The 24623-nt window shown below is 33.3% G+C and overlaps 2 protein-coding genes and 3 non-coding genes across 8 annotated transcripts; 2 read left to right on the top strand and 3 right to left on the bottom strand.

Moving 5' to 3' along the window:
* The first annotated feature begins 1016 nt into the window (after window positions 1-1016).
* On the top strand, window positions 1017-8301 carry LOC109019389 (cysteine synthase). Its single transcript, XM_035695741.1, has 11 exons — window positions 1017-1163; window positions 2367-2428; window positions 2524-2633; window positions 3149-3206; window positions 4409-4672; window positions 4747-4884; window positions 4970-5021; window positions 6430-6509; window positions 7207-7266; window positions 7458-7538; window positions 7924-8301. Exons 2-11 carry the CDS (start codon window positions 2387-2389, stop codon window positions 8014-8016), a joined length of 978 nt encoding a protein of 325 aa, XP_035551634.1. The 5' UTR covers window positions 1017-1163; window positions 2367-2386; the 3' UTR covers window positions 8017-8301.
* Window positions 8302-8781: 480 nt separating this feature from the next.
* Window positions 8782-8942, bottom strand: LOC118343857. The gene has a single exon (XR_004797647.1). It is a non-coding gene; the product is annotated as a U1 spliceosomal RNA (small nuclear RNA).
* A 2162-nt stretch (window positions 8943-11104) lies between these two features.
* On the bottom strand, window positions 11105-11263 carry LOC118343912. The gene has a single exon (XR_004797699.1). It is a non-coding gene; the product is annotated as a U1 spliceosomal RNA (small nuclear RNA).
* A 626-nt stretch (window positions 11264-11889) lies between these two features.
* Window positions 11890-12050, bottom strand: LOC118343901. Its single transcript, XR_004797688.1, has one exon. It is a non-coding gene; the product is annotated as a U1 spliceosomal RNA (small nuclear RNA).
* Window positions 12051-17553: 5503 nt separating this feature from the next.
* LOC108980582 (cysteine synthase-like) lies at window positions 17554-23326 on the top strand. 4 transcript variants are annotated; one of them, XM_018951547.2, is made up of 11 exons: window positions 17554-17835; window positions 18526-18582; window positions 18678-18787; window positions 18885-18942; window positions 19403-19666; window positions 19744-19881; window positions 19974-20025; window positions 20724-20803; window positions 22086-22145; window positions 22313-22393; window positions 23038-23326. In XM_018951547.2, the coding sequence occupies exons 2-11, from the start codon at window positions 18544-18546 to the stop codon at window positions 23125-23127; spliced, it is 972 nt and encodes a 323-aa protein (XP_018807092.1). In that variant the 5' UTR covers window positions 17554-17835; window positions 18526-18543; the 3' UTR covers window positions 23128-23326. The 4 variants fall into 4 exon arrangements, with proteins under 4 accessions (XP_018807092.1, XP_018807095.1, XP_035538531.1 ...); XM_018951550.2 differs by having other exon boundaries at window positions 17583-17835; window positions 22313-22397; XM_018951549.2 differs by having other exon boundaries at window positions 17585-17726.
* Window positions 23327-24623: the final 1297 nt, after the last annotated feature.

The raw sequence follows: 24623 nt of genomic DNA on the forward strand, positions 1-24623 counted from the left end.
AAAAAAACAAATACATATTGATTGGTTGACCAGAACAACTAATATAGACAAATAAAAAATTTGGGTTCAACACCCCATATGTATAAAAAATAATAAATTATTACTTATCCATTTAGTACTCTAAACTATCAAGAATTCGAACCTATACCCTAAACAACTTTTTTTAATAATTTGGACCAATTATTTAAGATCTAGTCACCAAAATTTTATCACGTTATTATTTTTTCATTCATTTTAACTATCTAAGTCTTTGGTAATACATGATTGTGACATATTTAAACCATTGATTTTATTAATATAGATAATTTTAAATGTAAACTAGAAATTTTCATCCTTTGTAATGGGGAAAAAAATATATGCTCCATTTTTTAAAAAAGTAATTAAATACAGTGTATTTAAAATGTAAATTTTATTTAAATTCATATCTCCTACAATCAAGATAGGTAATTCAAGCCACGGCCACAGGGATGCGAACACACCCCTACTTAGCTATTTATTTATTTGAATAATGATATATATAAGTTTCAACTGTAAAAATTTTACACAAAATTTTTAATGAATAAATGAATTTTATTATAAAAAAGTGTAAAAAATTCAAATTTTCTTAACGGATTCTACTTTGTGCAAGACTTAAAATTTGAAATTTATTCCTAATATTACTCTTTTTATAAAAGAGAATGAATTCATTTATGCTAACCCAACTTATAAGTTGCCATGTTGCAATTTATATTGTTCAAATTTAATATATTCAGCAATGACAAAGCTGTTATTATAAATTATTAATATTTATGATTTTGTCATATTAGTATCAAATTCAACTGAAAAATAATACTTATAATTGTGAGTGTGTAAGTATTGTATAATTATTTTTAAAAAATAAATAAATATAAAATTTAAATAATAAATAATAACTTTTAATAATAAATCTTACATTTTTTTTTTAAATAATTACACCATACTTTTACATTTCACAACTGTATTTTCATCGCTGAATACAACTCAAATCATAGCTTGGCCGGCCGGTGACAGTTTCTTCTTTATATTATAAATAAAGAAGGCCTACGTGAACAAAACAACGGGGTTTCTTTGTATTTCCGCTATAATCTCTCTGTCTCTCTCTCTCAAGTCTGTCTCTGGTCCGAGCCTGTCTTGGTCTTGCTCAGGTAAGCTTTCTCTGGTGAGAGTTTCAAGCCGAGTACACTTCCATTCATATACATCATTTTCTTGTTTTGTTTTAAAGATTTCTCCGGAAAGCTCTGCATTGTTTGATAACTTCCCAGGTTCATGAAAATTTTCTCGAAGTTATACTTCTTCTAAAAGCAGGCTAATGATTTTGTTTAGTATTTTTTTTTTTTTTGCTAATTAATTGAGTTAAATCTGAACACTTTTGAAGCCCTTATTTGTTAGTCTTTTTATAAGAACCAACTCTTTGTTGTATGTGGTACTCTAGGTCCGTTTCAGATGTTGTGTGGGAATATGATGGCTTCTCAGGGAACAGGAATGAAAAAATTGTTTCAGTTACAGAAATATTGACCCTTCACCCTTCCTGTTTATTTTTCTCTTTGGCATCTGCTTATTACATGGTTTTAGTTCCTGTTTGTGGACATGGACTTGGTGATCTCGGTGGTTGGTGATATGAAAGTCTCGCTTGTTTGGTTACTGAGAAATTAGAAGAGTTGAAAAGATAATAGATCTTTGGGTGTTATGTTTTGTTGTTGCTTTTGTCTCGAAAATATGAAAAAAAAGGAATTCCATTGGCCTCATTTGGTTACACAAATGAGATGAGATAAGAGTTTAAAGTTGAATAAAATATTGCTAGAATATAATTTTTATTTTAGTATTTGAAAAAATTGAATTGTTTATTATATTTTGTATGGGAGTTTGAAAAAATTATAATGATTATATGAGATGAGATGAGATGGTTTGGTTTGTGTAACCAAACCAAGCCAAGTCAACTTAACAAGAAGAGTATTGCTACACATAAGCCTGTATGTTAGTACACTACTTATAATGAGACCTACTATAACTTTAAAAAAACCAAAAGGTCAATAATTTTTTAGCATAGTTGATGTGGAAAGCTTTCACATCAGCAGTGTGCTGGCTGTGTAAAAAATAAGGCTTATAAATAGATTTTCTCTAACAAGAATAATACTCCCACCCCCGGCAACTTTTCTTGCATTAAAACTTTCAGCGATGAAAATCTGAGATTTAAAACTACAAACTCCTACCCCCATCAAATCTTTTTTTCAATGATGAAAAGGTCATGTTGCATACATTTTCTTTTTCTATTATTATATGTGCCATACCAGGTAATTTTGGTTATATATATTTTTTTGTTTTTGCTGATCACTTAATCCCTTCGTCAGTGCTGCGGAGGTTTGATAAAATGGTGGAGGAGAAGTCTGCGATAGCAAAAGATGTTACTGAAGTAAGCCATGTTCATCTCTATCTTAATACCCATACGGTTATCATATTAAAGATAGTGGCTCACTTTGCGAATCTTTTCATTTTGGACATGCACAGTTGATTGGTAACACGCCGCTGGTATTTCTCAACCATGTTGTAGATGGTTGTGTAGCACGAATTGCCGCTAAGCTAGAGATGATGGAACCCTGCTCAAGTGTCAAGGACAGGTGATTAACTATATTTCTTTTGATATTTTAGTGGAATTACTAATTACTTAAAAGCTGTCTAATTTTCTTGGTTATGGTCGCTGTTCTTAGGCTGCATTTGCTTGCACGAAATTGGATTTGATTAGAATCTTAATTTCGTGTGTTCAATATCTTGCTTTCTAGCCAATTGCTTTTTTGGAGTGGCATTTCTATGAATTTACTGGCAAACTCCCAATCATCGTTTAATCAAGGAACTTGACATTGATAGCTTTAGTGAGGGTCTCTTGGAGAACTCTCATGTACCAATCCATGCAGCTGGATGCAGTCTTAAAATTATTTGTACTGATTGGCTTTTTTACATTGATATAATATGCTAATTCTATAATGTACTGAACCTATATTAGTATTTTTCCTGCTTACTACAGTGTAGTAGGTATTTCTTTTGTATACTCCATGTGTACTTGGGCTGTGGGTAATAAAATCTCTTATTAATTATAAAAAAATAATAATAATATACCAATTCTGTTGCATTGCAGAATCGGATATAGCATGATTGCTGATGCAGAGAAGAAGGGTCTCATTACTCCGGGTGTGGTTAGTAATCAAATTGTCCTCATGCAGAGATGCTTAAATCCATTGTTGGATACCTTCACTTGAAATCACTCTTTTTTTTTCTTTTTTTCTTTTTCTTTTTTTTAATTTGGCACCGGGTCTCCGGGAACAGTGTCCCAACTAATCTCAAGGGTGCACAGGCCCTAGACAAGGGGTTGCCTGCAAGTGCACATCGGGAAATTCAAGGGGAAAATCCCCCAATCCGATGGCCTCTAGAGATTGTTTCCTTGAAATCACTCTGGACCTTCACTTTTACTAATTGCACTCCAAGCTCATGATTTAAGGCCTATAAATGTCATGCATGTTTGCGCTCTCCTGTTAATACCACTGCTATGTTTGTTTCAATGCCACAAATTCTGTTCGAGTATGATGTGATGCTCATGGTTGTTTGCACCCAATGGGATTCGAACCTTGAAATCACTCTGGGCCTTCACTTTCACTAATTGCACTCCAAGCTCATGATTTAAGGCCTGTAAACGTCATGCATGTTTGCTTTTTCCTGTTAATGCCACTGCTATATTTGTTTCAATGCCACAAATTGTGTTCGAGTATGATGCGATGCTTTGCAGATCAGACTCCCATCACACTGTGAACACATATAGGTACCAACTTGTGAAGGTTATATAAATCATTATTGATTTTTCGCAAATAGCTAAAAAATCTTTATAAGTAATGTAAAGATTTTATCAGAAAGTGCTAAGGGGCCCAGCCCAAATACATAGAAAGTATACAAAAGGATGCACCCATCTAGCTAGAAGAAGAAAATGAGCAGAATTCCTTAAACTCTAAAAGACTGGAGACTTGGCAGCTGGTGTGAGAACTCAACCAAGTATAGAAAAGAAATAGCTAAATTAGAGAAGGAAGGCCATAATTGGACTGGCTCTTATTAGCATTATCTAATGACTAGGGCTAAATCTTCAGGTCCCAAGTTCACCCATATTTTGATTTTCCATCACGGGAATCTTTAACTTTAAAGTTCTACTCAAATATCAACTCTCTCTGTCTCATATACAGACATATCCTCATAGTAGGGTGGAAGAATATAGTTATTCAAGAAGAATATAATTGAATGGTTGTAAGTTAATTGCTGCTCAATACTCCATTGGTGTTTTTGTAACTGTGGGCAATGAGGTGAATGAGGGAACTTTGGAAGTGACAAAATCTCCTTGTTATTCATGCTCTAGAGTGTCTTGATTGAGCCTACCAGTGGCAACACTGGCATAGGGTTGGCATTCATCGCAGCTGCCAAGGGTTACAAACTCATAATTACCATGCCTGCTTCAATGTCTCTTGAAAGAAGAATCATTCTTAAAGCTTTTGGAGCTGAGCTGGTTCTAACAGATCCAGCCAGGGGCGTGAAAGGTGCTGTTCAGAAGGCTGAAGAGATACTCGCAAAGACTCCCAATGCTTTTATTCTTCAGCAATTTGAAAACCCTGCAAACCCAAAGGTATCATTTGCATCAATGTTTTCTGCATGCTTGACTAGCTGGAGAGATTTACAATCACATCCTTTTGTATTTAGATCCATTATGAGACCACTGGACCAGAGATCTGGAAAGGCTCTAGTGGGAAGGTTGATGCATTTGTGTCTGGGATAGGAACTGGAGGTACAATAACAGGTGCAGGGAAGTATCTCCAAGAGCAAAACCCCAATGTTAAGGTTAGCTTGCTTAGAGAACAGATGATATGAGCGTATTGATGCTTTCTGACTTAATAATGTTCTTACACCTCTGTTTTGTGTTTAGCTTTATGGGGTTGAACCAGTTGAAAGTGCCATATTGTCTGGAGGGAAACCTGGTGAGCAATGCTGTTTTGCATGCTTCTTCTTCTTTCCCGTGTTCTTCCTTGTATACATTATTCCTTAGTTGCTATTGCACTTGCTTTTTTTGTTTAAACTTTATTGGCTTAGCATCATAGACGAAAGGTTTATGATTTGTTCTTGGTACTTGGAGGGCATACCATTAAAAAATTTCTTTTTGACGAGTTTACTTGCATTTTTAATATTTTATAGAAAGTGGTGTCGACACCTACATTTCTACTTTCCTAAACAACTTTACATTCTCATGCTTTTACCTGTATCGTTGCTGACAGGAAGGAATATCCATTTGTTTTTGCCTCTGCATCTTAAGTTTTTACTATTTTAAGTGTCTGGCTCCTGCTTAAAATTTTTTTCCGAGAGGCGTTTCTATGGATGGGATTTTAAGCCTTTGGTTAAGTAAATCAATCCGTATTTAGGACTAAGCTAATGCGGATAAACCATGGAACTTGGGCTGCCTGGGTGGATACCATGCCCAAAAACTCCGTTGGCCCCGGTAATACATATAAACATGTAGTAGTCGAACTGCTCTGTGAAAATGGGTCCTATCATAGTCAACCCATCGGGTGCTTGAAAGTCAGAACAACACTGATTTATTCATGGGTTAGCTATTTGCTATCTTTTTTACTGATACCGATCCAGTCAAGCTTTTTTTTTTTTTCCTTTCGTCACTAGGAGTTTCAGTTTTTTTCAACTTGTCTGGACATGCACGCCATGTATTTTACCTATTGTGGAACACAAAATGGATCCCTCAACAACGTAGTTGTTGGATAATTTTCTTTCTGTTATTGTGTTGGGTCCCTCAACACAAAATGATTCCTTCTGTTGTTGAGGCATTAAAAAGAAAAAGAAATTTATCAAGAGAAACAAACTGAATTTTTATTTTGGAACGTGCTTATGTAGTTCAACAACCGTTTAATTGGTTACATAGTAAACTGGCATCAAATTTCTTTGCCTCTTAACATGTTTATGTAGTTCATCAACCAATTTAGCTGGCGTAGTGATATATTGGCATCAATATTATTTGATCCTTGCAAGTCTTTATTAACTAGATAATTGTATTTTGGGTAATAAACTTGCTAAAAGTTTTGAATGCTGTGTAAGGTACATATATTCACCTCAATTCCCTGCCCTTCTCTCATACAATTCCATTGACAATGAAACAGATTTTTTATAGTGTTTTTCCATGTGATGCCTAGAACTGTCTTAGAATAATTCTGTGCTACTCGTCATGGCCACTGCCATTTCTCTATGTTATTGTGTTTGATAGCATTTCCTAAATCTTTGTATACTGTACCATTATTTTTTGCATATCTGTCCTATTCAAAGCGAACGATATCTTATAGTCTTTTGCCTAACATGATTAACTGCATGTTTGTCCATCTCAAGGCCCACATAAGATCCAAGGAATCGGTGCTGGCTTCATCCCTGGAGTCTTGGATGTCAATCTACTTGATGAAGTTATTCAAGTAAGCCTCAAAACTCCTAATTGGGATATCTTATAATTAGCATATGGAGTTATCTGTTAAGTTAATTGCGAAATCCTGCCTCTGAAGAAAAATGTGAAAGATGGCATACAATGAAGAAACACTGACCTGAAAAAGGGGTAAAAAAGAGGAAAAAACAAAAGTGGACATGTAAACCAAGAGAACTTGTAGTTTCCAACATCATAATGCTCTTGACCAATTTCTGAGGAAATACATTTGTCTGGACAAACTTCGGATTTGCTTATTAGATTGATAATGATTTCTAAACGCTCTGTATAAGCTATCCAATTCTGATTCTTTTACGTGTTCCATCAAGTTAATTCGTTACATTCAAAGCATGAAAGTGTTTCTTGAAGTTTTTCTCAAGGCTAGTATCTTGAAATCTTACCGTGTGGGAACTGCATGGTTCAGTCTTTTGCTTGCATGTGTGGGGGTTCCAAACTATTGCAAGCGAGTTTTAGATAATCTAAAACCTGTCAATTACAAGGGACTTTCTACCTCAACGTTTTTCTTGATCTCATTGTATGACTTTGCTTATGATGATGTATTATATATCTTTTCCTTTTTATTTAGAAGTTCCTGAAAGTAAATAGATATTTTTTTTTTCCCTTTCCTTTTTCTTTTTAAGCTGTTATTGCCTTTCTCCGTTTGCCCCTCAGACCTCATGCTAATCTTGCAGATATCAAGTGAAGAAGCTATTGAAACTGCTAAGCTTCTTGCATTGAAAGAAGGTTTGCTGGTATGTTCACATCTGTAAAAAATATGTTTCATCAATGCCTTCTCCATTTTCTTTTTCTGCAAAATCTTTCACTACTCTGCCCATCTTAAAGCATGTGATTGTTGTTGTTGTATTTATTATTATTATATTTGTTCTGGGATGCCTTTTATTCTTTTGATCTTCTATGACATCTGTGCAAACATTTATTGTAGGTAGGGATATCATCTGGTGCTGCTGCTGCTGCTGCAATTAAGATAGCAAAGAGGCCAGAAAATGCTGGGAAACTCATTGTTGTAAGTTTGATCTTGTTATTGCTAGCGAGAGATTTCATTTTGTGTTGAACTATAAATCCTGCTTAGAACCAATTTCAATATGTTTGTGTGTATGGCTGCACAAGAATGAATGTTTTGCTATAACATGGTAATTAATTCCTGTTGTCAACTCTCTGACTGTTGGCCTGTATGGGATACATATGGTTAGTTTTTTTTATCATTTAGACAACTTCATACACATTATCGATTGATAGGATATGACACATGTTTTTGAAAAGTTCAGTAATCAGAATATTTCACTAGGTTTGCTTTTTGTTGTATATTTTTTACTCAATCATAGTCTAAAGTCGTTCTTGAAATGCACGACTACAGTATAAAAAGTCCTTACTAGTCTTTTTATGAACAGGTGATCTTCCCAAGCTTTGGAGAGCGTTATCTGTCATCTGTTCTGTTTGAATCTGTGAAGCGGGAGGCAGAGAGCATGGTTTTTGAGGTCTGAATAGCCTAGTTTCAAAAGGAGTCTCAACTTTCAGGCCGGTGGCATCTGAAGTATGAGGCAGAGAACATGGTTTTCAAGTTGCAATTTTTAACTTTGGTTTGGATGGTTCTGCTTCTTCCTGTTTACATGAATAAATGCTGTGAATAATATGGAAGTTTTCTGCTTCGAAAGAAAATATATGGAAGCTTTTAAATACTAATTGTATATTCACTGGCGCTACTCGCTAGACGTGGAATTGAAATACTCATGGAATTTATAGCAGATGTGTTCTGGTAATTCATTTCCTGTTAGAACCACCAAGTTTTTCTGTTTGTTCGACCATCGTTTTGTTTGCGTTTAGACCTTAACGAAATCAGTATTCTATGCTGCCAAAATGTTATAATCTGAAGGAGACTTCATGGTACTGGTTTTGCCAAAAATTTGATTGTGGCTCTTCCTTTTTCCTTCAAGGAATGTTTTTAGCCCCTTTTGGATAATTTCTATTCTGGGAGGGGGTATAGTGCAGTGCATTTATCCAGACACGATTTTACTGAGATTTTCTGGGTGCAATTGCACAAAACATAGATGTTCTTGGTCACCCCCTACGTTTTCAGTGGCATCTTGCCCAACTTCAACTTCCCTCTGAACATATGTTTCTTCTCTTATATATTTCACTCTATTTTTCGGTGCTACCTTTCTCAATTCTCCCCCACCCGATAGGACCGTACTTTATTAGATGGAGAACAACCGAGTAGAAGTAAACCGAGTTTAATAACTTAAGAATAGGCAGGGGCCGCGCGAACGCAGGCCCCCACTGCCACAAATTATGACGTAGGCTCTGCCACTTGGGCAGACCTTAGGCGAGCACCCCTCCTGAGTGCAATGGAGGTCACTAGCCTAGGCCATGGGCCTTCTTGATCACCCATTGACCCCGTCCAGGTAAGTATGTTGGAATGGTGCACCTACCTTCTATTTTATAGCCGTTTTCGCTTCTCTTCTTTTCATATCTTCTCGATATGGGACTCCTAAGTTTGCCGTGAGGACTCGCCAATATCATCTGCTTGCAAGAATACGGCCTTTTGCAATGCAAGGCCTCTGTTTGTCAAATATTTCATAGCGCGCAATGTTTTATGCAAAAGAAATGATACTTACAATTCTGAGTTTACAAGTTTTATGCAGTCATTTTAAAAAAAGTGAATAAATATGAGATCTATATGAAAAGAAATTAATTTTTTAATAGTGGACCCTACTCTTTTTTCAAAACGACTGCACGACGTTTACGCATTCCACAACTGTATATAACATTATTCTTTAAAAAAATAATTTATATAAATTTTAAATAGATAAGTCTCAATATAAGTTCCTGTAAAAAAGTGAATCTCACTTAAAAAAATATAAAAAAAAAATATTCTTTATTAATGAGATTTATTTTTTTACAAAAGACTTGTATAAATCTTATCTATTTGAAATTTGTACATAACATTATTTTTTTTTTATTAATGATACACGTCACATTTTATAACATATTTCACAATAATATTTTAAGATGAGAGTATTTTTGTAAATTAATGTCATTTTTATAAATTATTTTTCAAAAATATCTCTTATTTAAAACATAATTATATAAAATGTTGTCAAAAAAGTATTGCGTAAATAATTTTCTTTAATGCTCTTTTCGATTGATGTCTTAAATTCTAGGCACCCATAATTGGGCTTACAGTAAGTTAGGTTGGATTTCCTTTTTTCATACTACTCGCTTAATCAATGGACCATTTTATATTCTATGAGAATGCATATCTGCAAAGGATATACTGGGACAATGCTCAACGAAGATCTAAAAAAGTAAGGCATCATATAAGAGTCTAAGGTCTCGTTTATTTTCAAGAAACATCTCATCTCATTTTACCTCATCATTACAATTTTTCTAAATCTCCACACAAAATAAAATAAACAATTCTACTTTTTCAAATCCCAAAACAAAAATAATATTAAAAAATATATTCTAACAATATTTTATTCAACTTTTTAACTTTAATCTCATCTCATCTCTGAAAACAAACGAGCCCTAAAGGAACTAATAGAAGATATGTTCAGTAACATGCAAAAGAAAGAAATGGAAGAACTTGTTCCTAATTTTTTGGAATTTGTAGTGGAGAATGAATGAATTTATCTTCAAAAACATCTTGATTGATCTTAAATCAGTACTGAACAGAGTGCATCAAGTGTTACAAGACATTGAAACAATGGAAACCAGGGTATTAAATAGAGACAATAGCAACACAACAAGAAGTGGTACTTGGTAGAACCCAGTGCCCACCACCAGGTTTTAGCAAAGATCAATTGGGACATGACAGTTAATAAAAATCAATGTATGATTGGAATTGAGATTGATGTCAAGGATGAGGAAGGCAATATATTGGCCACCATGAGAAAGAAACAGAGTCTACTTCATGATCCACTATTAGCAAAAGCAAAAGAAGATGTCACAGTAGCAAATTTTGGAATTCATTTGGGAATGAGAGATAATTTTAGAAGGTGATTCCAAAAAAGTAGTAATGAAAATTTAGAAACAATTGGCAAATGAGAGTTATTTTGGTATGATCATATCAGAAATCAGATCAAGAATCTTATGTTTTGATGTTTGTAATGTTAATCATATCCATAAAGAAGGCACTGTAGTAGCACATACACTAGGTAAAAATGCTTTGTCTACTCTGTTGGAATCATAATGTATAGTGGATATGGAGGAAACTCCACGCTGTACTCAGAACTTGTTATGATACAGTTTGATCAATGAAATGAGCTTTATCTAAAAAACAAAAAGGACCATCTCATATTTTTCTGGGTTTTTTTTATTTTAATGGTTTGGTTTGACCGAGACAGTAGAGACAAAAATTCTCCGATAATAATAAGTTTAACAACATTTTCTTTTTAAAATAGTCAAGATATTAAATAAATAGATAAAACTTATTTATTAAAATTTAATAAAAAACTTGAGTTTAATTAAAATAAATATTTATATATCAAATAAATAATAAAATCTAAATGCTAACATATTAATAAATACAGAAGTAAAAATAATTAAAAAACGTTTGGAAATAAGAGTTAACAGGGGCCGCGCGAACACAGCCCCCGCTACCACAAATTATGACGTACACTCTCCACAAAAGGGAGATGTTAGGCGGGTGCACCTCCTAAGTGCAATGGAAGCCACCCACCTAGGCCATGGGCCTTCTTGATCACCCATTGACCCCGTCCAGGTATGTAAGTTTGGAAGGCCTTCATCGTTTTTCTCTTATACAAGCCCCCCACCTTCCTCCTCTAACATTTAGTCCATGTGGGACATTTGCATAGTTTTGAAACCCGACAAAAACAGAAGCTAAAACCAAAATCTGGACTGGCTTTTTTCTCGTGGTAGTTCAGTAAATAGTACCACTTTTTCATGTTGCAAAAATAATGTCTGGGCACCGCCTCACTCTCTATTTTATTGTTAGCTGCCTGCATGACCACCAAGCTTCATCTATGACTTCGACATGGTCGTCTTCTGCAATCTGCATGAGCACCAAATGTCAAACCAAGTCCCCAAAACCTCTTGGTCCATCCTTACGATTTTTTGTTTGAAAATTCACGATCGACTGACCTGAACAATAGAATTATAGAACAAATACGAATAAAAGAAATTTGGGTTTTGGCTTTCGGGGATTCTTTAAGGATCCGGAAGTACATCTTCTAAAACAAGAAATGACCCATCTCGTATGGGCATATATATATTTCAGGAATCATATGATAAAATTAAGCTCGTTCTAGAAAACCATCTCGTATATCATGATCTCTTCAAACATTATTATTTTAGTACTTTCGGAATCTGCCTACGAAATTTTGGGTCTAAAATTGGTAGGGGCCGCGCGAACGCAGGCCCCCGCTACCACAAATTATGACGTAGGCTCTCCCACTTGGGGAGACCTTAGGCGAGCACCCCTCCTGTGTGCAATGGAGGTCACTAGCCTAGGCCATGGGCCTTGTTGATCACCCATCGACCCCGTCCAGGTAAGTATGTTGAAAGGTCTGCCTTGCTTCTTATTTATACTTCTTGCTCCGGTCTTTTCCTTCGTACTTTATCCATGTGGGACTTTGGACGGCTGCTCTACCAACACGTGGTATTATAGAACAAATACTTCCATCTTACCAAAGCACAACTGCACAAGTAAGCTGCTCATGAAGATTAAAAATAGAAAAATGATATAAGCTTCGCATCATATTAATTCATTTAAAAATATATTATTTTGTTATTTTATTTTATTTTATTTATAAATTTTAGATAAAATGACATATTTTTAAGTGAATATACATGATGTGAGACTTATAGGTAGCACTCTTCTTAAAAAAATAAAAAAAAAACATGAAACTTGACCAGAGACTTTTTTAACACGTGCAATTGTTTTATGGTCATAAGAACGAGATGATTATAGTTAAATTTTGACAAAAATTTAATTTAGTTGTATAAATTTTATTTACATCAAACTCAAAAATTTTTATATTTAAACATAAAATATTCTTTCCAGGTAATTCTTTATCGCGCAGCAAACAAAAAACCAGGTAATTCTTCGATGCAGTCATCGACACTTCCGATATGCCCACGCCGTCATCGCCCCCCTCTTTTTTTTTTTTTTTCTTATCTCCCTCTTTTTCAGTTCTTTTTTGTGAAATCCTTGTCTATTTCTTGTGGTTTCTCATTTGAGATTTTTTTTTAGTATTATTTGGTTTGTTCATTCTATTTGATTGTTGTTTCAAGGATTTAAGGTTGATTTCAGATTTGCTTGGTTGCAACATGAGATTGGGTGTTGATGGGGTTAGACAGAGAGGAATTTCCTTTCAATCAATGGAGCAAAAATGTGCAAACCAAAGATCAATTTTTTTTTTCTTCTTATGCTAGAAAATTCATAACCACTGTGCAGGTGATATTCTTCTTGTCACAAATCATTCTAGCGTTCAATTCGTTCTTTTTACTCCTTTGACTAATGCTTTGAATCCGTCTTTCTCGATTATTTTTAATTGTCAGTTGAGGTGAATTCAAGCTCTCACAGTATTTAAAAGAATTTCAATTATACATATTATGAATGTTTTGGTTCTTATGGGATCTCCACATTTGGTGTTTTGGTCCTTTATTGGGCAATATATATATATATATATATATATATATATATTCTGAGAATATTTCTTTTATCTGGATATTATGCTAAAATTTGACAAAAAATTTTAGTTCTTACGTGATAGTCTCTCCAATTTTTAATTATTTATTCATAAAATCAGCTATGACACTATATACAAGGATTCTCAGAGTAACTGTAATCAATGAAGAGAACAAAAATAAAACATTCCAGAACCATCTAATCTTTAGACAAAATAAGATTCATGTTCTTCTATAGCAGATTGGATACGAATAAATAGAGAACGACTTATTCAAAAATATTTGTGAGAATAAATTGGAGGATTAGCAAAATAGTCTTGAAAAAGACTTTGTTGGGCTTGCAATCAATCGCATTTTATGAATCTATGTGATTTTTTAGAATAACCACATGAACTTGATCCTTCTTCTTCCAGAACAAGTTGAGTTGTTATCTCAAATTCTTTGCTTGAATCTGAATTGATAAGTGCTATTTTATGAAAAAACAAACAATCAATTGGGAGAAAAGGAAAAAAACAGATTTCACAGAGGAGAAACTTAACTCGAAGTGAATGAAATTATTGATAAAATATTATATTTTATAGTGAAAAAATATAATTGTTGGAGAAACATAGCCGTTATCAAAATATATCTGGTGCAAAAATATAGCCGTTATAAATATAGGCATTGGAAAAAAATAAGGTTAAAAAATATATATCGGTTTGAAATATATGACTGTTGGAAGAATATGACCGTTGTAAAAAAAATTATATATGTTGGAATAATATGAACATTTGAAAATTAATGTGTCTTTTTTTAATAAGAAAATAAATATTTCAATTATAATTAGAATTAAAATAAATGAAAATTTCAAAATCAATATATTTATAGAATATTAATAGATTTTGAAAGTTTATTATTTGGTATTATTAAGAATAGTCTTAATAATGGATTAGCCAAATACCAAAAAAATAGATGTTGAGAGCTATTGGGATAATTGGAATTTAGCTACAATGACTTCAAAAACTATTTCTAAACTTGAAGGTGACTATAGATACATCAAATTCATATTTTATCATTCTTTTCTCTTTCCTTTTCTCGCAACTGCCGCTTCCCTCTCAATAAACTTGAAAGTTATTTCTCCAATATGGAGCTCCAACATTACCTTAGGTTTTACTAATAAAATAAAATAAAATAATAGTTAATAAAATAGGATAAAATAAAAAAATTATTAATTACAAAAATTATTAATTATTAATTATTAATTATCCACTACAATATAATGAATAAATTGATAATTTAATATGGAGATTTGACATGAATAGTCAAAACTAAATTCATCTTATATTATTTTATTATTATATAATGAAAAAATATCTATTACAACATGGAAACTTATGTGAATGAAATAGCCAAAAATCAAATTTATCTTACATTCATCAAGAGTATCATTTAACTTTGGCTAATCCCTTGAAGATGGTTTAAAACATCAACATTGGCTTCATCAAAGACATCTTCAAAATTTGATAAAAAGTACATGTTTTTCATAATTCTAAAACCTCCATATTCAGAGTATTGGCATTGGCTTCATCAAAATTATCTCTAAAGTTTGATGAAAAGTACATGATTTCTATAAATCCAAAACTTTCCTAGCCATAACTCCACATTGAATTAGCTATTGAATTCAGCAAAATAATAATATAATATTATTTTTTTAATAAAAATATTTTTATTTTTTTCATATTTTACAATTACACTAATCATATATTGATTAATAATTTAATTTGATTCTTACATTATTATTACAAGACGGTTGGAGATAAAACGTGAATAAAAAAGATATTTGGAGATTAAAAGTGAATAAAAAATATATTTGATGAATGAATAGTAGATCTTCAAATTTGAATAAGAGATAATCTTTAAACCGGTCCGTCTGTCCTCTACTAAAAAGCAGCCCACCAATAAGTGAGGGCCACATAGGCGGTCTATTGGAACACTAATGTGATTGCATTGTAGGAGAAAGCCTTGCAGCCCCTTTCAGTTTGTGTTGCAGACCCTCATCTGAGTCATCTCCTTCCTTCGCAAACCCTTCATCTTTGTGAGCCAATGAATGGAGGTATCTGCAAAGCCCACCTATGAAGATAACAGCAAGTCATTGGCTCGAAAGACGATGTCTTTTGTTTTGTTTACTGTAACAGGTGGTGTCGCTCTGAGTGCTATTGACGACCTTGCTATTTATCGTAGCTATAGCAGGTATGTGGCCTTGTATTCAGTAGTGTTCTAGTGTAAAAGACACTAGGAGTTTGCTTCAATAAAATGGATAACATGAAAGTTGTCATGGTTTCAGTAGATATTTTAGGTAAAATGTTTCTAATGCAAATGATTTGTTTCTACTCATAAATTTAGAGATCCGAAGCCCAGAAAAAGCTTACTATTCATGAATTTTCTAATTATTCTTCTGTCGATTTCGTATGTTTCAGGACGATGAACAAAGAACAAGGAACTCACCAACAAATTGAGATTAATACAAAACACAATACCCAAAATCGAGAGTCAATTTTCTTTTTCCTTTCTTGTATATTTACTTTTAAACTAGACCCCAACCCCAAAATCAAAAATTCAAATTTTTATAGCAGACAGTGTCCAATAATAATTGTGTGGAATCTCCTCAGGAGGGAACTTTCATGTGATGATCCTCATTTTTGAAGCAAACGTCTAGATAGATAGATAGATAGAAACCTTCTCTCATTTCTTCAATGGAACCTCATCAAGAGGGAACTGTGGAAGAAAGAGAAAGCTTATCTATGGATTTCGGCGAAAAATAGAAAAACAAAGAAGCTGGTAAAAGTGTTGCGAAGGGGACATGGTGCTCTTTGGCAGTGAAATTCTGAATGAGGGGCTCAACTTTCAATTGATTTCGGAACGAGGGGTGAGGGGAAGATGTGTTTCCTTATCCAGTGTAATGATTTTATTGTGATTTATGTAGAATTTCTGACGTGGCAGAGTATTATTAGAGGGCTGTTAATGGCTTACTTTCGGATGGACCGCTGCAAAGCGGCTTTCTTTGAATAAACCTATACATTTACTGTAACTCGAAATTTCACATTTATTAATTTGACTAATCCAATGTAGCCCTATTTTGATGAAATTCATCAAATTTTACATTTGACTAAACTTTTGATGAAGCTAATGCTAATGCTCTCATACCCTACATTGGATTTGCTATTGAATTTATCAAAATAATAATATAATATAATATTTTTAATAATAATATTTTTAATTTTTTTTTTCATATTTTGCAATTACATTATCCAAAAAGAACTCAACGATTAATAAGCAAAGATTAAACGGAAGACATCCCAAATAGCATCGGCAACTTTTTTGCTAGCTTAGAATTAGATGAGAGCAATCGTCATCCGATTTTTTAGCTAGTAATATAATTATATTATTATAACAAATAAAAAAGTAATGCTACATGTAGTCGTAGAGTGCACAAGTGCTATGCAGTCGTTTTGAAAAAGAGTGAGGTTCACTATTAAGAAATTAATTTTTTTTTTCATATGAGTCTCGTATATATTATAACGCCTCAATAGAAGATCCAAAGCACATGACATATACTCCAAAAAGACATGTCAATGATATAATTGGAATTCTATTAGAATTTTATAAAGTGCAAGAACTTATATTTCTCAAGCAATGTGAGATCCTATACACCACCTACCATTATCCTTATCATATGGAGTATCACAATCTACCTTCTTTAAATTTTCGACGTCCTCGTCGGGCCTAACCATTGTAGATGGCACAGCTCAAGTTCCACATTTCTGGTTGGGATAGTCTTTGATATCATTTGTAACGTTCTAATGGAAGACCTAAACTACATGACCTATATTCTAAAAGGACAAGTCAATTATACAATTAGAGTTCCATTGGAACCTTATAAAGCACAATAACTTTTCCTTCCCAAATAATATGAGATTCCATATACCATATACCATATACCACATACCCTTATCCTTATCATATATCACATATAATCATTTTTTCAAAGTAATTGCGACGCATGCACACTCAGGATGCGCACTCACAACTGCAATTATCATTTCTCTTTTTTAAATTTTGAAGATGTATTAACTTTTAATGAAACTAATGCCAATATTTTAAAGAATAATTTTATATATAATCGTACAGTGTATAAACGTTGCATAATCGTTTTAAAAAAAGTAAAATTTATTATTAAAAAATTATTTTTTTTATATAAATATAATGTTTTATTTAGTTTTTTCAAAATAATTACATAACAGTTACATAATTTACTATCGTAAATATTTTTTACCTATTATAAAAGTGACTAAATAAATTTATAAAAAATGGATTTCCAAGTCAGAATTTAGTTAAATTTTGGCTAGACGACTACTAGTGCTAGAACTGTTTGAAATATCGGAGTCGTTGCCATGTTAAATGGATTAGAGTTTCCCCAATGATGCTGCTGCCGCTCTGCTTATTGTCGGTTTGTTGAGATTATTTTGGGGGTTTATGATTCTTTCCCAAAATTCAAAATTCTGAGGTACTGGGCTGCTTTTTTGGCCGGCAGCTGAAGTTCTTATACGAAGAAATTTTGAGCACTCATAAATTTCACAGCTGTGGCTGATTTTCTGCACAGATTGGTTTTTTAAGTATGAGATAAAGGCCTTCTCTCGCTTGATTATTCATTGGACTGTTTCCATTAGTGCATTCGTGCTTGAAATTTCTCAGCTATTTACTTTTACTTTTTTTCGCTCTGCTTATCGTTGGTTGTTGAGATTAAGGCATAATTTTGGGGGTTTGTGATTCTTTCTCAAAATTCTGTGGTACTGGGCTGCTTTTTTGGCTGGCGTTTGAAGTTCTTATACGAGGAAATTTTGAGCACTCACAAATTTCCCACCTGTGGCTGTCTTTTCTGTACAGATTGGTTTTTAAGTATGAGCTAAAGGCCTTCTCTCGTTTGATTATTCATGGACTGTTTCCATTAGTGCATTCGTGCTTGAAACTTCTCAGCTATTTACTTTTATCTTTTTCTCATTCATCTTTTTCCCTTTAAGCATGCATTCTACTTAAAATATCTTGGGTATTACATAGTTTTGTGCTCTGATTGATTTGTATGGGATTGTGTGTGTGTGTGTGTGTGTATTCTTTCTTAGTTCTCGTTATTTCAAGTCTACTTGTCAAGAACAAGAGACAAGTTCTTCTGTGAATCTCGGAAAGCAGGATTATATCTACATGCAAATCCAACTGTGCTCTTAATATTTTCTCCAGCTTTCTGAGCAGCAACTTTTGTCTCCAGAGTCTTCTTTCACTCTTTCACAAATTTCTTTCTCGGTGTGCAGTTTTACTGAAAACAAAATATGGAAGAGAAGTGCGAGATCAAGAAAGATGTTACTGAAGTATAATGTTTTAATTATAACTACTGCTTTTCCTTTTTCATGATGCATTTGGTCATTTTTGGATTTTGCCGATGTTTTTTTTCCGGCTCGTGTAGTTGATAGGCAATACTCCAATGGTATATCTCAACCGTATTGTGGATGGCTGTGTAGCACGTATTGCTGCCAAGCTTGAGATGATGGAGCCCTGCTCTAGTGTTAAAGACAGGCATTTAATCTTTTCACTTATCTTTTTCATTTTGTTGGTATTGATCATATTTTTCTGGAATTTATTCTAATATATAGAATTGATTTTTGACGAGCAGGATTGCATATAGTATGATTAAAGATGCAGAGGATAAGGGTCTAATTACAAAAGGGAAGGTTAATGTCCCATGACTACCTATTTATTTTACTGTTGGTCACATAAATTATGCACCTTTTTACTTATAAAAAAAAAAAAAAAAATTATGCACCTTTCAACTTTGCCTTTCTGGATGTTATAAGAATTAGACTCCAGTGTTGCCTACCCTCAACACTGCCCTTAGATGATGCCTATTTGGTTTTTGACAGTTACACAAGTTCTGTTAGGCATCTGACATAGTCACAATATATGCTGATATTAACCTCATTATTAGTTCATGCCAGACTCAGAGAACTCAGGGATTTCGTTCACAATCAGTGATGCTCACATCATTAAGTTTTCCAATTTATCTTTTTCTGTTATTGATAGGTATATCATGTTTGATTACGAAATTGATATCAGTAATAAGTAATCAAATTATGTAACACTGAAATACCACATTTTCCATTGATTCTGGATCTATTTCCATGATGGGAAAAGACTGTCCTCATTGAGTCTACCAGTGGTAACACTGGCATCGGGTTGGCGTTCATTGCAGCGATCAAGGGTTACAAACTTATCCTTACCATGCAAGCTTCGATGAGTATTGAGAGAAGAATTGTGCCCCTAGCTTTTGGATCTGAGTTGTATATTACAGATCCTGCTAAGGGAGTCAGCGGGACTCTTGGGAAGGCTATTGAGCTACTTGGTGAAATACCCAATAGTTATATGCTTAAGCAATTTGAAAATGCTGCCAACCCAAAGGTATTCTTTGCATCAAATATCTTGGAATATGGCATGATTGACACAGTTAACAAATCTTTTTGTTATTCTTCATTTAGATCCATTACGAAACTACGGGTCCAGAGATATGGAGAAATTCAGGAGGCAAAGTTGACGCCCTGGTTGCAGGTATAGGGACAGGTGGAACGGCAACTGGTGCAGGAAACTTTCTCAAGGAGAAAAACCCAAAGATCAAGGTTGACTTGTGTGTGTGAGTTTGTGTTTGAAAGAGAGAACACACCTGCTATTATTGTAAGCTAACTTTATGTTTTCTCTTGCTTATGTTTAGGTATATGGGGTTGAACCAGTTGAAAGTGCTGTGTTGAGTGGAGGACAGCCTGGTCAGTTTATATTCTGTGCATGCCCTGTATTCCTTATTTTCTTGCTACTGTTGTTTCTTGTCTATTAGTGTAAAATATATATATATATATATATAGCATGGTAGCAGTCCATTAGCACATGGAAGATGTGCCAGATTTCTGAGATTCACTGGTACAAATTCCACTTCGTATTAATATAACAGGAGAGAGTGTGATCAAAAGTATTTTTAAAAGCTAAACCTAAATTATATGTATTTTTGGATGACTGAGGATCAGGGTGTCGGTAGCACATATTGCAGAAATCAGTTCAGAATAGTGTGATTTTGGGAATTTAATAAGTGTACGTGTTTTTCTGAGAGCCAGCACCACTAAGCTCAATCATGGATAAGACTATTAAGTCATGCTTCCAGGGAGCACTTCAATCACAAATTCTCGTAAACTCAAAATTTATCCAATTTTTTAAAACCAGAATGAAGATTTTCCATTTATGGTTAAATTAATATCAGTTTTTATTTTGAGATTTCTTTTATTGGGTTAGAAGTTGTGCATTTATGAGTAGTCAAATCTCTTGTAGAACCTGGCTTTCATTAATTTGTTCATTAGTTGCAGCTTCATATCTGGAATTTAGTAATGCTATATAACTTATTTGGTTTGGATTTATTCTCAAATGACAGTTCTCTAACTATAGTCTATGTTCTGCATACATGTTCATGTTAAAGGCATGCATTTGATCCAAGGAATCGGTGCTGGTATTATCCCTACTGTTCTGGATGTCAATGTGCTTGATGAAGTTATTCAAGTGAGTCTGGAAACCATTTTATTAGCATCCAATTTGATTTGGCGTGTAATATGATGTTCTTGGTGCTTTAGGGCATCTTTGGGAAATAAGATGAGATGAGAATTCTATGAATAGTAATGAAATAATTTGTGAATAGCAGTGAAATGATTTGTAAATAGTAGTGAAATGGTTTGAGTTAAAATGTTTTATTGGATTTTGGGAAAGGAGAGAGAAAAAGTTGAATACAAATATTATAAAGTTAAAAAATTATTTGAATATAATTGTTTGAATATTATTTTTGTTTTGAAATTAGTTGTATTATTTTTTGTATTTTGTTTGGAAATTTGTGAAAGCTGTAATGATTAGATAAGATTAGATGAAAAAGTTGAAGATTTGAAATTGAAAAATATTTTGTGTTTGAGTAATGTTTGGGAAGGAAATTATGAGAATTTTAAGATAAGCCGAGAACATCTTATCTCATCTAACTTCCCAAACAATCCCTTAGTTTCATGAATGTGTTATATTTTTCATGGAAAATAGTAAAATACCAGCACAGTCAGAACCTATAATTTGTAGGAAATGCAAGTACAATGGTCTAATCCATTCATCTCCTTACGGTTACTGTCAATAAATAATATAATCATTATGGGTGAGTGGATTTTGATATGAAAGGCAAGAGGACCAGACTACATAAAAAGGATGATGATGAGTTAATCTAAGAGTGTTTTTTAGTATTTCCCAGTCTTAAGAGGATTGCCTGTTTCCAAGTTTATTTCATTTTAATCCCATGCATTAAAAAGATCATTTAACTAGTGCTTTTGAAGAGGCATATCATTTGGGTGTGAATCAGCTCTATGAAGCTTGCCTTGCATCTCCAATTTCTTTATAATATTAAGCGGTTTAATGTAAGGTACACACTTGATTCTTTTTGGCTGCTTTCTGAAGTCTATTCCACGAAAGAGCAAATCGAGATTTGTATTTTATTCAGGTCCAAAAAATGTTTATCTGCCAATCTTGAAATTATCAAAAATAGAAAAACATCTGGAAGACCTTGTTTATATTTGTTATTCTGTCTCTATTAAACTATACCTTTTTTTTTTTATCCTTTTTATTAAGTGTCTCTGTTAAACAAGACTTGGACAGGATATATAAGATAACTGATATTGCCATCCAAACAAAATAGCAGAGACCTGCATTATTACAGTTTTAGAAGATTCAAAAGCGAAACATTGCAAGTTCTTGTCAGCTACAAATGCAGACGTGAATCTCCTATCTGACTCCTGATATTTGGGTGACTTTTCAGGTATCAAGTGAGGAAGCTATTGAAACTGCTAAGCAGCTTGCGTTGAAAGAAGCCTTGCTGGTATGGTAATTAATAATGATCAGCTTTAATGGTTCTCTAAGAATGGTTCTCTTAAGAATTTATTACAGTCCAATTTTGTTGACAAGTACTATTGTGAGTCCTTTTGTTGCAGTTATCTTATGAGCATCCACTTCTGTGCTGAACGTGGGGGAATTGTTTTTTGGCAGGTGGGGATTTCATCTGGTGCGGCGGCAGCTGCTGCAATAAAGTTGGCAAAGAGGCCAGAAAATGCTGGAAAGCTCATTGTTGTAGGTCTAATTTCCTTCTTCAAATTGCTATACAATTACAACCCCATCCGAACCTCGTTCTCCATATTATGATAGTGTGCCTATATTGATTTAGTGCTTGAAGTGGGTGTACTTTCAAATGAGGCTTTCAAATGACTCCAGTCCAATCTGAAGTAATAACATAATCCTTTAAAAAAGGAATTAAAAAAAGAATTCACAACAATTTGGTAACGGCATTGTCCTATTACTTCGATGTCATTCCTAGGGGGATCAATATCTGAGACGCCAACCTGGATCATACTTAATTCATGCCTATGGTTGAGTATGTGCCTGGTGTTCAGGTCACAACCTCAGTTTGGACCCTAGGAAAAGGCTATATGTTTTTTTTATAGGTAAAATAAAATTTTATTGAAAAGAAAAAGGCATAACCAAGGTACACAGTAGTTATACAATAAGAACACCTAGTTACAAGAAAGAACTATAAATGGGGAAAAGGCTATATGTTTTCTGTCTGTCAGGACTAAAACTGATCCATTTTTCGCATTCGGGTCATTTATGCTTTTCTGTTGCTATGCCCTAGACTGAGATTTTTGAGTGTGCTTAGATGGCTTAGAACTTTTGCTGTCTACATATACTGATCTGAGTCTATTTTGTTTGAAATGCAGGTGGTTTTTCCTAGCTGCGGAGAGCGTTATCTGTCTTCCCCGCTCTTTGAGTCCATCAGGCGCGAGGCAGAAAACATGACTTATGACTGAGGTGTTACCGATACCATGTCCACTGCACTCTCTAGATACCTGAAATAATATATAATCGATTAGTATGAGAAATATTGTAGCTTTTATCTTTTGATGTAGTGCATGAAGGGGTATACTTTGTTGCATTTACGTTGTAACTTTGGAATCAATTATTTTGAATATTCAATGTCCTAATGAGTGATGGCTCCTTTCCATTGCTGGTCTCGGCCATCAATATGAAACGTTCAAGAAGGATGGAACTCAAGTACTCTCCAACCTCTGTCTGTCACCCCCAATAAATTACAGAGGTAGACAATCTACTAAGAATTGCACCTGTTCCTCGTTTCCCTGTCTGTAACAATGGAACACTTTGTCTCACCACATCCATCTATGTGTTCCATTTATTTAAATCGAGTCCAGAAAGCCAAAAAGCGAACGTTTTCCAACAAAATAACAAAAGAATGAAATTGAAATGAACGATTACCATTCATCTTCGTCTTTTGTCTCTGCACTAACTAGGGTTGAGTGAAGTAAGTTCGTATGGAAGGAAACTAAAATTGCACAAGACGACGTGTTGGAGAGAGAGAGAGAGAGATAATTCATGCTGGGGAATCTGGGGAGGGAGATTTTTTTTATCTTTATATTTTATATTTCAATTTAATACGAAATATGAGGATAAAAAAGTAAAATCATATTTTTTAAAGGGTATGTAGGGTGTGAGGTTTATGTTTAAAATTTTTTAATTTTTTTTAATGATTTTATAAAAAAAATTTCTATTTACAGTCTACAATCTCATTAATAAATAAGAATAAAAATAAAAGAGAAAAAATCGTTTTAAAAAATATATTTTTATAATTTTAATTCTTTTTTTAAATATGAACTTACCTTAAACGGTTTCCAAATAGAAACAGTAAATAAACTAACTCATATTATAATTGGATCTTTTTTCAGGAAACTATCGTAATTTTGCACGAACATCTTCTGGATAAGTGTGGTGTGTGGATGTCTTTTTTAGTAAAAAAATAAAAAATAAAAAAACCATTAAATCTCATTAATATTTCTAATTTATCTCAATTTATCTCAACTCACTATTATTTATTATTATTTAATATCTTTAACTCATAAATTTCACTATTATTCATAACTCATCTTACTATTATTCATAATCCATTACAACTAATCTCTAACTCATCTTCACATCTAAAAAAATAGAGACCAGGTTGCGTTTGGCTAGTAAATTACTCTTAAATCATTTCAACTCATCATTACAATTTTTTCAAATTTCAATACAAAATATAATAAACAATTCAACTTTTTCAAATTTTAAAATAATAATAATATTAAAAAATAATATTTTATCAATATTTTATCATCTCAACTCAATTCAACTCAACTCAATTCAATATCCAAACTCTGAGAGAAGAGATGGATCCTGATTTTCTCTTCCTTTTTTCTTTCTGTTTTTTCGTTGTTGGCGAAGGAAGATAGTCATTTGATCTTGCACTGAAAGAGAAAAA

Source organism: Juglans regia, chromosome 11, assembly GCF_001411555.2.
Source record: "Juglans regia cultivar Chandler chromosome 11, Walnut 2.0, whole genome shotgun sequence".
Classification (NCBI taxonomy): Eukaryota; Viridiplantae; Streptophyta; class Magnoliopsida; order Fagales; family Juglandaceae; genus Juglans; species Juglans regia.

Excerpts from the sequence above, each read along its gene's own strand:
- LOC109019389 (XM_035695741.1), top strand. The coding sequence starts at position 2,387 with ATGGTGGAGGAGAAGTCTGCGATAGCAAAAGATGTTACTGAA. Across the intron at positions 2,429-2,523 it reads TAGCAAAAGATGTTACTGAA|TTGATTGGTAACACGCCGCT; the intron begins GTAAGCCATGTT and ends GGACATGCACAG. Across the intron at positions 7,539-7,923 it reads ATGCTGGGAAACTCATTGTT|GTGATCTTCCCAAGCTTTGG; the intron begins GTAAGTTTGATC and ends TTTTATGAACAG.
- LOC108980582 (XM_018951547.2), top strand. The coding sequence starts at position 18,544 with ATGGAAGAGAAGTGCGAGATCAAGAAAGATGTTACTGAA. Across the intron at positions 18,788-18,884 it reads TGCTCTAGTGTTAAAGACAG|GATTGCATATAGTATGATTA; the intron begins GCATTTAATCTT and ends TTTGACGAGCAG. Across the intron at positions 20,804-22,085 it reads TGCTTGATGAAGTTATTCAA|GTATCAAGTGAGGAAGCTAT; the intron begins GTGAGTCTGGAA and ends GTGACTTTTCAG.